This window comes from Oncorhynchus tshawytscha, linkage group LG05 (assembly GCF_018296145.1).
Source record: "Oncorhynchus tshawytscha isolate Ot180627B linkage group LG05, Otsh_v2.0, whole genome shotgun sequence".
NCBI lineage: Eukaryota > Metazoa > Chordata > Actinopteri > Salmoniformes > Salmonidae > Oncorhynchus > Oncorhynchus tshawytscha.
In genome coordinates, this window is record NC_056433.1 from 16,915,616 (window position 1) to 16,930,717 (window position 15,102).

Here is a 15,102-nt window from a genome sequence, read left to right on the forward strand (position 1 = left end):
AAATACCACTGTCAAACCAGAACACCCTTTAATGTATAGCTTTTATTATTTAGCTTTTCCCAAGTCCATTAATCTACATAGCGAACAAAAGTCAAGCAAAACTACAGTCATTTACCAGTACAAGCTAACCACAACTGATAAAAGGCCAGGATGTCCTCTTCTGGAGTCTAGGCCAGACGCTTCCTTAGTTGATCCACTTTTGTAGTGACCACCACCCCTGCAAAGATGCATGTTGATTTGCTAAAAAATGTGGCATCTTTGGAACAAAAACTGGCAGAAGAGTCGTAGCCTGTGCGAGTCTGTTTGGCCTATAATGCCAACTTGTTATTCATTGTCTGGGCTTGACAAGGACAGTAATCTAGTTGGCAAGAGCAAACATCTGCGACAAGCCTAGCAGAGTTGGGAATGGCAGGTCACTAACAAAAAAGGCATCAGAAAAAAACCTGAATAAATATCAATACAGCAATGAAAACAGGCCACTGGTAGAGTAATAGGTAGCAGAGGTCCATATATGCGTTGCCAGGAGCAGGCCAAGGCTTCATCCAAAATTGCACCCTATTCCCTCTATATAGTGCACTAATTTTGACAAGCCATATGGGCAGTAATCAATAGTGCACTATACAGGAAATTGGGTGCCATCTGGGACACATACCAAATTCCAGACGAAGAGAACGTAGTTGCCACTGACAGAAGTTTGAGGCAGCCTGTGCCCACAGGGGAGATATGGCACTGCTACGAGTTCAACTAGACCCACTTAGTCCCTGGAGAATACAGTTGGCAGAGAATCAGCTGAGGAGTTTTCAGCGATAATAAAAATGGGGAAACTGGTATTCCATCAAACATCGGGTTTCACTCAGGAAACATCTGGAGAGGGAGAGAGAGCAACTATAAATACAGATTAATGGAAACAAAGGTTAACATTCAGCATGGTACAGAATTGACGGGAGAGGCATGTCGCTGATAAAGTTTGTTACTCACAGCTAGCAGGTTGCTCTCCAAATCGCCGCATTAGCTGATCGTGAGTGAACTTAACGAAAGCATCATATTGCTCTGCAGAAAGAGCGAAAGGTCAGACAAATGGATTGTACAATACCTTCTTCTGCAGAAAACAAGTCACAGAAACAGTTTCTCCGACATACCTGCTAGTTTTGTTGTCAATATCTCATCATACTCTTCCCTTATCTTCTCCTCTCGTTCTTTAAGCAGTCGTTCACATATCATCCCAACCTGTCTCAAGGTAAACAGAGGCTGCTCTTTTCTAGATGGGGAGATAGTACCTGTATGGAGAATGAGAGTATATTATCAGGGAGAACATTCTCAAAACCACTTACCCTAAAATAATTCTGACATTTAAATGAAGCCAAGGGGCATACAACTGCAAGCTAACAAAAGGGATAGAAATTGTTGTGGGACAACCAATGGTATCCAGTTGATGAAGACCCGTCTTTATTCTTACTGATGTCCTTCCTGAGTAAAAGCAGACTGGACATACCTGGCAGACTGGATCCACTAAGGATGGAGCTATGCGATTGTGACTCCAGGGGACAACAGACCTCTGTCTGCTGAATGCTGTTCTCCAGGTGCCTTCGCTTCTGCATCCGTTTGTACTCTTGTTTGATATTGTGCAGGATTTGCTCTGGATTGGAGAACAAGGGCAATAGTTGGTTAGGGCAAGTTAATCAATTATTCCAAATATCATTTGCACAACATACTCTAGTAATATACTTTGTTAGTGTAGTTATACTTAAAGTAATTAACCACAATATGACCTTAATTTAAGAGAAGCAGAAACTCTAGTAAGCCACTTCCCTAGCAAATGAGAACACAATCCCAAACACTCCCGAGGCAGTTCCTGTGCACAGCCATTTGAGAGAAGGGGTGTGCCAATCCTAGCCATGTTAGAGTATTATACTGCCAAAATATGGTGACATGGCATCATCCTGTTGCTGGTAAAGTGTTTCAGCTAAATGTAAAATGATGCTCATTTAAAATATCTAACGTTAGCTACAGTAGTTTGCTTAGTTTGTTGTTGGTTGAAGGTTTATGACCGACCTAGCTGCCATGCTAAGTGGCTAGCTAGCAAACAACATTTATGGACAGTTAGTATGTCTGTCGCTACCACAAGCTAGCCAACACATGCAGAGTGTTTACAAGCTTATCAGTATGTAAATTACTAGTTGTAACGTTAAGCCAATTGAGTTTTCCTAGCCAGCTAACGATTTGTCAGTTAACTTCACACGAAGGTACCCTAACAACACATTTCATGAATAAATTCCCATGCCTGCCTCAAATCTAGTAGCTATGAAATGTTGCTAACCGGTTGTGAGTCTGGACGACACTTCTCCAAATGGCGAGGGCTCCATACGCAGATATTTCTGGGGTGATGAGGTGTACGCGGCTGGAGACATTGGGGCGCATCTCCTCCTTTTGGGGGACGCCTGGTTAATCAATGGATCGAAATCCATAGTCCTTTTCAAAGTAGCCCCACAAGCCATTCCGTTCACAATATCTTCTCGCTATAAAAACGAGAAAGCTGTGGTTTTCGCTATCAGAGGGCACAACAACCAGAGTTCCTGTGACTGGGCCGTTCTTCTCCGACTAACGTTACCTCAAGGAAAATTCAGATTAGAAACAAATGGCGTAGTTGTTTCGCCTATGTGAGTCTTAATATCATCCAAATCGCAGACCCTGTAATGGCCGAGTGTTAGTTGAAATTAATTTAGTCAATACTTTTATGTTAATTATTATATACAACCAGATGATAGTAGATTCGGACACGTATTTCCTTCTGCCAATGTCGTTGCCAAATTCTTTCCTTGATGACAACCAACATGGCGTCAAATTCTGAGCCAATGGGCATGCGCAATTAATGATTGTTATGCTGGTATATGTAGTATATTTGCCATACAGTTTTCATTCGTTCATATCCAATAGTTGGGCTTTTGCACTACATTCCCCACAAACCATGATTACCAAAACCACCTACCAAATTTAAATTCTCCAGTACGTTCAAACGATTAAGAATTTGAATAAAGCTATTAGTTAATCACTAACCAAGAACAGAACGTTTGAAAAGGTGTCCCCCGTTCATTATAAAGGATGGTCTCATTTCTGAATGTGCAAATCGGATTCAACTTAATTGTATTGTTCTTGTACATAACAGTTATGTGGTAGACCTATTCTCGATTGTTCAGGGCACAGTTTCCCGATAGTGATGTAATTTAGGTTTACAAGTGTTTTAAAGATGTATCTTCCCTACAACGGCCGAAGATCACAAAACACCATGAGAACGGTCTCTAAATGCTTGTGCATGCTTCGGTTAGGCTGGGCCACCCAATTAGACTACAATCAAGTAGGGCCGCTAGAAACGAATCAGTTGGATGGGCCTTTGATTTCCATAGGTGGACACGTTTTTTCACGAGACCTCGGGTGTTAATATTAAAGACCACATGCAGCTCGTGAGTTTCAAGTTTGTGGAAGATAACAATTTATCCTACCATTTCTACGTGCCAATTATGATTGTTGTTATATGCGCATTTTCGTGGAACAGTTTAATTTCAATAATAACGTTTTTGTTTATCCTGATAAGTGATGGATCTTTCAATCACACATATCTCTACTCTGCCTGTCTGCACCCCTTTCTATCTGTCTTGACTTGTCCCTAGCGAACTTGCAAAATTGTATCAACTAGCCTATTCAGAGTTTCCAGCACCAGTGGCTCATGACAGACTGCTGTTTTTATGACGTTTCCACTGGATATATGGAATCATCAGATCATGATATTTCGAAGCTCCGCTACAGCTAGCTTCACAGTTGGGTGCACAGTTCGCATATGCTGGTGTAGGTTGTGCGTAGAATCGGCTTTATATGAGATTTTGTTTTGGCAAATTATACACTGTGCTCTAACATTGTCTACATTATTCAAATGCTACTGTGCTTCCGACTCATTTTCCAGCTGTTGTTTTCAAAGCTGTCTTTCCTCACTCTCCTCGGCTGCTAAGTGTGTGAGTGAGTTGGCTCGGCCCTCCCTCGCGCATCTTTGGTTCATTGATTGACATTGGGTTTCTAATTGACAGGAACAACAGGTGAGACTGTTAGTCTGAGCAGACAGTCAGAACGAATGTGTGTGCGCTTGAGCATTTAGGGCTATATTGTAATGACCTGACTAGATCATAAAGGAATAATTGTCCAGACAGAGGATAGAGTTTACGAATTTACGGTTTATTAACCCAACTTTACACAGGCTACTGTTTGGCCGTAGCCCACGCCAAATAAATGAAAGATACCCCACAAACCAACAGTGACTTTCTCTTGTGAAGCCCAGACATAAGAGAAAGAACAATAGTTAAACCTGGTCTTAAAACCAATGCTCCATCCCCCTTCCCAACCCCCCTCCACGCCACTCCGCCAACCACCAGGATGCCCGGTATGAGAACATTCCAGGCATTCCCGTGATTGGCAGATAGCAGGTTGATTGGCATGTCAGAGCCCGGGAACACTGGGTACTACTAGTAAGTACAACACAACCAATAGCCTAACAACACATGACACACAGCTGTCAGTGCGGGTCGCTACAATATAATTGTATTTCTTCTTTCGTTCTTTGAATTAGTTAATTATATTAATTTAAATCGTTTGATTATTCATATATTAATGTTTTAATATTTTTATAACTAGATTCGTCTCTTCACGTATGCGAGCCTCCTCCCAACGTTCACCTACAAGAGCCGGCTCTAGTTGGTTGCGAGATACAGGATAATTAGTATAACATACAGAAGAAGAAGAAGATAGAATATTTCCACAGCTCCACAAGCTTTTTTCGCGATTGGCAAAAGCATGATATTTGTAGTAAGTTTTAAGGTTTAGCATCAGGTTTAGGTTTCCTGAACAGCTTTTACGAAAGTTGAGTTGATGTGTAAATTAACGTTACCTTTGGCTCCATTAACAGACTGTTAACAGACTGTTAGCCTAACATTATGTTTACATCTGTGCTAGTAATACACGCATATACAGTGCAGTGTTGTAAGTTACAGTATACGAATGTTTAGCTAATGTGGGGTAACTACTAGGCTACAGCTGTCAGTGTTAAGAAAGTTAACATTCAGCAATTTAAAATCCATTAACTCAGTTAGAATTTCTTACTTGAACTCAAAACGAACAATTGTTTATTATCAATCTGTTAACGTTACTCAAAAGATTACCACAATTTGCAGACAGCCTGTTTGCTATCGTAAAAAAAGTGTAAGAAATTATAGCTAGATAAATTACTTACTGCAGACTAGGGCTAACGTTAGCCATGATCTGACTTGTAATTTAGGCTGGTAGTTGATTTTAAGGTAGTCATGATAATGGGGATTTGTAATTAATTAGGGCTGCAGCCCTGTACAGGGATCAACATCAGCGGAAATTTCAGAGTGACAACTAATAGTACTCGATACAACTCAAACTTTCATTAAAACACACATGCAGTGTACTCAATTAAAGCTACACTCGTTGTGAATCTAGCCAACATGTCAGATTTTTAAAATGCTTTTCGGCGAAAGCATGAGAAGCTATTATCTGATAGCATGCAACCCCCGAAATACCCAAAGGGGACGTAAAACAGAATAATTAGCGTAGCCGGCGCTACACAAAACGCAGAAATAAAATATAAAACATTCATTACCTTTGACGAGCTTCTTTGTTGGCACTCCTATATGTCCCATAAACATCACAATTGGGTCTTTTTTTCGATTAAATCCGTCCATGTATACCCAAAATGTCCATTTATGAAGCCCGTCTGATCAGGAAAAAACTGCTTTCAAAAACGCAACGTTATTTTTTTTAATTAAAAAAGTTGCCTATAAACTTTGACAAAACACTTCAAACTACTTTTGTAATCCAACATTAGGTATTAGTAAACGTTAATAATCGATCAAATTGATCACGGGGCGATCTGTATTCGATAGCAGCAAGTCTTGAAATCATGGTCCATATTCTCCCTTTCATAACTTCCTCTGGTGTACCCGAAGACAGGAAGTGCCTATTCCTCATCTAACCAAGGATAAACTTCAACACAATTGCCAGTACTGGCGACATCGTGTGGAAGCTGTAGGCATTGTAAACTGGACGCTATCTATTTTCCCTTGCCATAGACAATACAGAGACTGGCGGAGGGATATTTTTTTTGTGTTTTTTGTGAACAGTTTTCCTTGGGATTTTGCCTCCTACACACGTTCTGTTATAGTCACATACATGATTTAACCAGTTTTAGAGACTTCAGAGTGTTTTCTATCCACACATACTAATCATATGCATATACTATATTCCTGGCATGAGTAGCTGTAACGGCGTTCGTCTGTTGAAAGAGGAGCGGACCAAAATGCAGCGTGGTGGTTACTCATGTTCTTTAATGAAAATGAACAAACAAACAATACAAAACAACAAACGTAACGCGAAAACCTATACAGCCTCTCTAGTGACAACTAACACAGAGACAGGAACAATCACCCACAAACACACAGTGAAACCCAGACTACCTAAATATGGTTCCCAATCAGAGACAACGAGAATCACCTGACTGATTGAGAACCGCCTCAGGCAGCCATAGACTATGCTAGACACTCCACAAAACCCCAAGACAAAAACACACCACAAAAACCCATGTCACACCCTGGCCTGAACAAATAAATGAAGACAAACATAATATACTACGACCAAGGCGTGACAGTAGCAGGACGTTGAAATTTTGCGCGATTTTTAACAAAAAGCTGCAAAAATTTTCAGCCTCCTTAACAGGATTGAGATTGGACAAAAATGTGGGTAATTGGATGCTTAGATGTAACCATAGACTGTCTTTTTTTTGCAGTGTCAATTAAACATGAAAAGAAAGGGAGAGATATCAGACTTATTTTTAAAGAAGCACAAACAGGCAGATCAGGTGCAAACAGACCCCAGCCCTTGCATCACTATTGGACCCCAGAGCAGCTCCCTAGCTGGGTGTGGTCAGACTTCACAAGGACCAGTCTACCACCACCACCACCATCTACCAGACAGTCAGTCACATGCCCAGTTCAGAATTTAAGTTTAGCTTCAGTTTGTAATAGATCATTTTGTCAGATTAAGCCTCACTTTAAAATGATGGTTGATGATTCATGTGTGTTTTTGTTTTGATGGCTGTGCCATTTTTATTATACACTAATGGTTCTTGTGTTATTTTAATGTAATTGATGTATCAAGGGATGCCACAGAGACCTCTGGCTCTGAGCAAGACAGTGAGCCAGAGCTGCCAGGAGATGTCATCGAGCCCCTTGCAACTGCGTCAAGCACCAGATATGCTGTTCCAAAAGGACCCAATGGTAGGCCAGGCCTATACTTTAAACTACACATTTTAGTTAGCAGCTGTTAGTATCTAATCTTGTGGATCCCTTAATTATACATTTCCATAGAGATATGACACATTATTTAACATGTATTTCAGACATTTCAAGATCCAGAGAAGAGGGTCCTGTACAGTCGTGTTTGAAAACATTTCCCAGAACTCAGCATGGTACTACTAGGAAAAGGGCTTTCAACAGCTCCTGGTATAAGGACAATTCATGGCCTGAATATTTTGTAAATCAAGATTTAACTTATTGTTTCGCCTGTAGGCATTTGTCTCTGCCCAATACACCTGAATCTGCCTTCACATTACAGTCAGGTTTTTGTAACTGGAAAAAGGTCACGTTTAAAGATTCTGGGTTTAAGCTCCATTCGAAGGCAGAGAATCACTGCAAAATAAGTATACAACAGTGTGTAAAATACAGCCTAAAACAAGCTTAAGATTTTACAAATCATTGGTGATGAGCACTGTAGGACAGAAAAATAGTGACCAAAGTGATGGTGAGAGCTTCCAACGAGCTCTCTTTTATCAGGTGCTTGACAGTCTCACAGCTGAGCTGCAGAGACGTTTTTCAAAGAAGAATTGCGAGATAATGCAAGGGGTCCAGTCTCACAACCCAAAGAGTACAACATTCTTGAATGATGAGCCTCTGTTTGCCTTTGCTCAGACCTTTGAGTCAGATTTAGAGGACCTCAAACATGAGGTTCATCACACCAAGCGGCTTCTTGATAGGAGAGAGAAAAGTGGAAGGGACAGACTGTCTACTCTTCTTTACTTTGTTGTGTTTCTAGAACCTTATAAAGAGGTCTTCCATGGGCTATTTCGACTTTGTAAGATTTCTGTTGTTTACACCAGTCAGCAGTGCTTATTGCGAGAGAAGCTTCTTAGCATTAAAACGGATTAAAACCCACCTTAAGACAACAATGGTTGATGACAGGTTAAGTCACCTCGGAATTCTCAGTGTTGAGTCAAGGCGGGCATGCTCCCTCAACATGTTTGTGAAACATTTAGCCAGTTCTCACCAGAACTGCAGAATTATGCTGTTTTAAATCTACCTAGGATAATTTGGCACTTAGGCGGTCCCTCTGGTCATGATTAAAACCCGCACTGTGTACTATCTAGTACACTGACATTTTAAAATGATAAATTCCAAAGGTAGCATGTCACAGATTTCATTTGGTCTTGATTAGCCCAATTCCAAAACTTTTCTTTGCTATTAGTAAACATAATATATATGAGCATTAAATATGATACTGTAAGTTTGTAATATTGATGGACACCAAAATTATTTTAATTTTCAAGTCCATTTCTGATGGATACCTGTTATGTCAAATTGCAGTGTTAAAAAAATAAAGTAAATTAACTATGGAATTTATGTAACACACAAATGCTATCTTATCTCCTTGGGGCTTGAGCTTTATTTTCTGAAAATATTTTGATGTTGAACACGTAGACACAGATTATATATTCATGAAAACAGTGACTCAAGTCTCTGCAGTATGTGAGTACAGTACGTGTGCGTGTGCATGTGTGTGTGAGAGAGAAAGAAAGAAATTGAGCTGCAGTTCTGAGGTAGAGACACGGACTATTCATAGTATGTTAAAGAATTCTAGTGAAGTGACCCTTTTGGACCACACGATCTGCCACATTGAAGAACTCCGGGGTTAAGTGAATTATCACTTCTACCTCTAATCAGCAATCATAGGATTCATTCATGCTTGTTAGATGCCAGGTTAGGGTTACACACACATTTTCTGTCCTGGTCTCCCTGAACTAGCCTTGGCCACCCCATGTATAAAATTCTAGTTTCACCACTGCTCCCAAATAGGCATAGGCCAACACACTTGGGATTTGAAACAATCCACAGCTATGAAAAAAGAAGCTATGATCGCGGGTGAATTATTTTGAAGGAGGATTATTTTGAAGAAGGATTTTATTTAGACAGGAGTAATTATATAATTTTGGCAAAACATCAAATTACTTTAGGGGAGTCCAGCATTCTAACAGTGCACTGTGCATCCGCTAACTTTCCTTTCCAATTCGCAAGAGGCTGAAACCATAGATCTGTATATAATGACGAGATACTCATGTCTCCGCCCTAATAATGGGAGTCTTTGTCCAAAAAGCGGGAAGGCCGGCGACAATTTTAGGTCTGCATATTATGCCCATAGAGACGCATTGGGATTATTCTGGACAGTTTGGCGAGAGTGAGCCCCCTCGCTTGCTTCTTCCTCGTGTCACTTTCTGACCTTAGTTCTTTTATTATGTTTTTGTTTTAGTATGGTCAGGGCGTGAGTTGGGTGGGTTGTCTATGTTCTTTTTTCTATGTTTTGGGATTTCTGTGTTTGGCCTGGTATGGTTCTCAATCAGAGGCAGCTGTTTATCGTTGTCCCTGATTGAGAACCATATTTAGGTAGCCTGGTTTCACTTTTGAGTTGTGGGTGATTAGTTTCTGTTTAGTGTGTGCTGCACCTGACGGAGCTGTTTCGTTTGTGCTCTTTTGTTACGTTGTCTTTAGTGTTCAGTTTATTAAAAGGATGAACACTTACCACGCTGCGCATTGGTCTGACATTTCTTTCTCCTCGTCAGAGGAGGACGAAGACGAACGTTACACCTCGCTTCTGAAACTATTACATGTCACCTGAGAAAGCATCTATGTGAGCGAAACAGCTACAACAGCCTTCACTCTTCTGGGAAGACTTTCCACTAGATGTTGGAACATTGCTGCTGGGATGTGCTTCCATTCAGCCACAAGAGCATTAGTGAGGTTGGGCACTGATGTTGAGCAATTAGGCCTGGTTCGCAGTCGACATTCCAATTCATCCCAAAGGTGTTCGACAGGGTTGATGTCAGGACTCTGTAAAGGCCAGTCAAGTTCTTCCACACCTATCTCGACAAACCATTTCTGTATTGATCTCACTTTGTGCACAGGGGCATTGTCATGCTGAAACAAAAAAGGGCCTTCCACAAACTCTTGTCACAAAGTTGGAAGCACAGAATCATCTAGAATGTCATTGTATGCTGTAGCGTTAAGATTTATCTTCACTGGAACTAAGGGGCCTAACTCAAACAATGAAAAATAGCCCCATACCATTATTCCTCCTCCACCAAACTTTACAGTTGGCACTATGCATTGGGGCAGGTAGCGTTCTCCTGGCATCCACCAAACCCAGATTCGACCGTTGGACTGTCAGATGGTGAAGAGTGATTCATCACTCCAGAGAACCTTTACACCACTCCAGCTGACGCTTGGCATTGCGAATGGTGATCTTAGGCTTGTGTGCGGCTGTTCGGCCATGGTAACCTATTTCATAAAGCTCCCGACGAACAGTTCTTGTGCTGATGTTGCTTCTAGAGGCAGTTTGGAACTCGGTAGTGAGTGTTGCAACTGAGTACAGACAATTATTAAGCACTACATGCTTCAGCACTCGGCGGTCCCGTTCTGTGAGCTTGTGTGATCTACCACTTTGCGGTTGAGCCGCTGTTGCTCCTAGACGTTTCCACTTTACAGGCCTTACAGTTGACTGGGGCAGCTCTAGCAGGGCAGAAATGTAACAAACTGACTTGTTGGAAGGGTGGCATCCCATGACGGTGCCACGTTGAAAGTCACTGAGCTCTTCAGTACGGGCCATTCTACTATCAATGTTTCTCTATGGATATTGCATGGTTCTGCTCAATTTTATAGACCTGTCAGCAATGGATGTGGCTGAAATAGCCAAATCCATTAATTTGAAGGTGTGTCCACATACTTTAGTATATATTGTGTATGTACATGAAGGCAGGGTAAAGTAACTAGGCATCAGGATAGGTAATAATGTTTAAAATAAAGAACAGAGAGCAGCAGCTACTTATGAGTGTCAAAGTGTGTGAATGTGTGTGGGAGTGTCAATGTAGCATGTGTGAGTGAGTGTGTGTATACGGTTTGTATGTACACTACCGGTCCAAAGTTTTAGAACACCTACTCATTCAAGGGTTTTTCTTTATTTTTACTATTTTCTACATTGTAGAATAATTAGTGAAGACAACTATGAAATAACACATATGGAATCATGTAGTAGCAAAAAGTGTTAAACAAATCCAAATGTATTTTATATTCCCCTGGAATGCTGTTCCAACAGTCTTGAAGGAGTTCCCACATATGCTGAGCACTTGTTGACTGCTTTTCCTTCACTCTGCCGTCCGACTCATCCCAAACCATCTCAATTTGGTTGAGGTCGGGTGATTGCAGATGCAGCACTCCATCACTCTCCTTCTTGGTCAAATAGCCCTTACACAGCCTGGAGGTGTGTTTGGGTCATTGTCCTATTGAAAAACAAATGATATTTTATTTATTTTAATTTTATTTCACCTTTATTTAACCAGGTAGGCCAGTTGAGAACAAGTTCTCATTTGCAACTGCGACCTGGCCAAGATAAAGCATAGCAGTGTGAACAGACAACACAGAGTTACACATGGAGTGAACAATTAACAAGTGAATAACACAGTAGAAAAAAAGAGTCTATATACATTGTGTGCAAAAGGCATGAGGAGGTAGGCGAATGATTACAATTTTGCAGATTAACACTGGAGTGATAAATGATCAGATGGTCATGTACAGGTAGAGATATTGGTGTGCAAAAGAGCAGAAAAGTAAATAAATAAAAACAGTATGGGGATGAGGTAGGTGAAAATGGGTGGGCTATTTACCGATAGACTATGTACAGCTGCAGCGATCGGTTAGCTGCTCAGATAGCAGATGTTTGAAGTTGGTAAGGGTGATAAAAGTCTCCAACTTCAGCGATTTTTGCAATCCGTTCCAGTCACAGGCAGCAGAGAACTGGAACGAAAGGCGGCCAAATGAGGTGTTGGCTTTAGGGATGATCAGTGAGATACACCTGCTGGAGCGCGTGCTACGGATGGGTGTTGCCATCGTGACCAGTGAACTGAGATAAGGCGGAGCTTTACCTAGCATGGACTTGTAGATGACCTGGAGCCAGTGGGTCTGGCGACGAATATGTAGCACCAGCCGACTAGAGCATACAAGTCGCAGTGGTGGGTGGTATAAGGTGCTTTAGTGACAAAACGGATGGCACTGTGATAAACTGCATCCAGTTTGTTGAGTAGAGTGTTGGAAGCAATTTTGTAGATGACATCGCCGAAGTCGAGGATCGGTAGGATAGTCAGTTTTACTAGGGTGAGTTTGGCGGCGTGAGTGAAGGAGGCTTTGTTGCGGAATAGAAAGCCGACTCTTGATTTGATTTTCGATTGGCGATGTTTGATATGAGTCTGGAAGGAGAGTTTACAGTCTAGCCAGACACCTAGGTACTTATAGATGTCCACATATTCAAGGTCGGAACCATCCAGGGTGGTAATGTTGGTCAGGCGTGCGGGTGCAGGCAGCGAACGGTTGAAAAGCATGCATTTGGTTTTACTAGCGTTTAAGAGCAGTTGGAGGCCACGGAAGGAGTGTTGTATGGCATTGAAGCTCGTTTGGAGGTTAGATAGCACAGTGTCCAAGGACGGGCCGGAAGTATATAGAATGGTGTCGTCTGCGTAGAGGTGGATCAGGGAATCGCCCGCAGCAAGAGCAACATCATTGATATATACAGAGAAAAGAGTCGGCCCGAGGATTGAACCCTGTGGCACCCCCATAGAGACTGCCAGAGGACCGGACAGCATGCCCTCCGATTTGACACACTGAACTCTGTCTGCAAAGTAATTGGTGAACCAGGCAAGTCAGTCATCCGAAAAACCGAGGCTACTGAGTCTGCCGATCAGAATATGGTGATTGACAGAGTCGAAAGCCTTGGCAAGGTCGATGAAGACAGCTGCACAGTACTGTCTTATCGATGGCGGTTATGATATCGTTTAGTACCTTGAGCGTGGCTGAGGTGCACCCGTGACCGGCTGGAAACCAGATTGCACAGCGGAGAAGGTATGGTGGGATTCGAGATGGTCAGTGACCTGTTTGTTGACTTGGCTTTCGAAGACCTTAGATAGGCAGGGCAGGATGGATATAGGTCTGTAACAGTTTGGGTCCAGGGTGTCTCCCCCTTTGAAGAGGGGGATGACTGCGGCAGCTTTCCAATCCTTGGGGATCTCAGATGATATGAAAGAGAGGTTGAACAGGCTGGTAATAGGGGTTGCGACAATGGCGGCGGATAGTTTCAGAAATAGAGCGTCCAGATTGTCAAGCCCAGCTGATTTGTACGGGTCCAGGTTTTGCAGCTCTTTCAGAACATCTGCTATCTGGATTTGGGTAAAGGAGGACCTGGAGAGGCTTGGGCGAGTAGCTGCGGGGGGCTGAGCTGTTGGGCGAGGTTGGAGTAGCCAGGCGGAAGGCATGGCCAGCTGTTGAGAAATGCTTGTTGAAGTTTTCGATAATCATGGATTTATCGGTGGTGACCGTGTTACCTAGCCTCAGTGCAGTGGGCAGCTGGGAGGAGGTGCTCTTGTTCTCCATGGACTTCACAGTGTCCCAGAACTTTTTGGAGTTGGAGCTACAGGATGCAAACTTCTGCCTGAAGAAGCTGGCCTTAGCTTTCCTGACTGACTGCGTGTATTGGTTCCTGACTTCCCTGAACAGTTGCATATCGCGGGGACTATTCGATGCTATTGCAGTCCGCCACAGGATATTTTTGTGCTGGTCGAGGGCAGTCAGGTCTGGATTGAACCAAGGGCTATATCTGTTCTTAGTTCTGCATTTTTTGAACGGAGCATGCTTATCTAAAATGGTGAGGAAGTTACTTTTAAAGAATGACCAGGCATCCTCAACTGACGGGATAGTCCCACTAAGCCCAAACCAGATGGCGTTTCGCTGCTGAATGCTGTGGTAGCCATGCTGGTTAAGTGTGCCTTGAATTCTAAATAAATCACAGATAGTGTCACCAGCAAAGTACTCCCACACCGTAACACCTCCTCATGCTTTGGGGAAATACACATGTGGAGATCATCCGCTCATCCACACCGCGTCTCACAAAGACACGGCGGTTGTAACCAAAAATCTCCAATTTGGACTCCAGACCAAAGGACAGATTTCCACTGGTCTAATGTCCATTGCTCGTGTTTCTTGGCCCAAGCAAGTCTCTTCTTCTTATTTGGGTCCTTTAGTAGTGGCTTGTTTGCAGCAATTAAACCATGAAGGCTTGATTCATGCAGTCTCCTCTAAACAGTTGATGTTGAGATGTGTCTGTTACTTGAACTCTTTGAAGCATTTATTTGAGCTGCAAATTTTTAGGCTGGTAACTCTAATGAACCTATTCTCTGCATCAGAGGTAACTCTGGTTCTTCCATTCCTCATGAGAGCCAGTTTTATCATAGCGCTTGATGGTTTTTGTGACTGCATTTGAAGAAACTTTAAAAGTTCTTGAAATTTTTCGTATTGACTGACCTTAAACTAATGATGAACTGTCATTTCTCTTTGCTTATTTGAGCTGTTCTTGCCATAATATGGACTTGGTCTTTTACCAAATAGGGCTATCTTATGTATATCCACCCACCTTGTCACAAGACATCTGATTGGCTCAAATGCATTAAGAAGGAAAGATATTCCACAAATACATTTAAAAAAAACTCCCATTCATATATTCCGTTTAGTATAGCATAGAGCAGGGGTACTCAACTCTTTACTCTACAAGTTCCGGATCCTGATGGTTTTCTGTTCTACCTGATAATGAATTGCATACACCTTGTGTCCCAGGTCTAAATCAGTCTCGTATTAGAGGGAAACAATGAAAAAATGCAGCGGATCGGGTTTCGAGGTC

The 15,102-nt window shown here is 42.1% G+C and overlaps 1 protein-coding gene and 1 long non-coding RNA gene across 2 annotated transcripts; one reads left to right on the forward strand and one right to left on the reverse strand.

Moving 5' to 3' along the window:
• Positions 1–22: 22 nt before the first annotated feature.
• LOC112250031 (akirin-2) lies at positions 23–2,835 on the reverse strand. The gene is made up of 5 exons (XM_024419852.2): positions 2,318–2,835; positions 1,493–1,636; positions 1,140–1,277; positions 979–1,050; positions 23–864 (listed from the first exon to the last, which is right to left on the reverse strand). The coding sequence occupies exons 1-5, from the start codon at positions 2,493–2,495 to the stop codon at positions 854–856; spliced, it is 543 nt and encodes a 180-aa protein (XP_024275620.1). The 5' UTR covers positions 2,496–2,835; the 3' UTR covers positions 23–853.
• A 263-nt stretch (positions 2,836–3,098) lies between these two features.
• LOC112250032 lies at positions 3,099–9,562 on the forward strand. The gene is made up of 3 exons (XR_002953474.2): positions 3,099–3,458; positions 7,219–7,337; positions 7,460–9,562. It is a non-coding gene; the product is annotated as an uncharacterized LOC112250032 (long non-coding RNA).
• Positions 9,563–15,102: the final 5,540 nt, after the last annotated feature.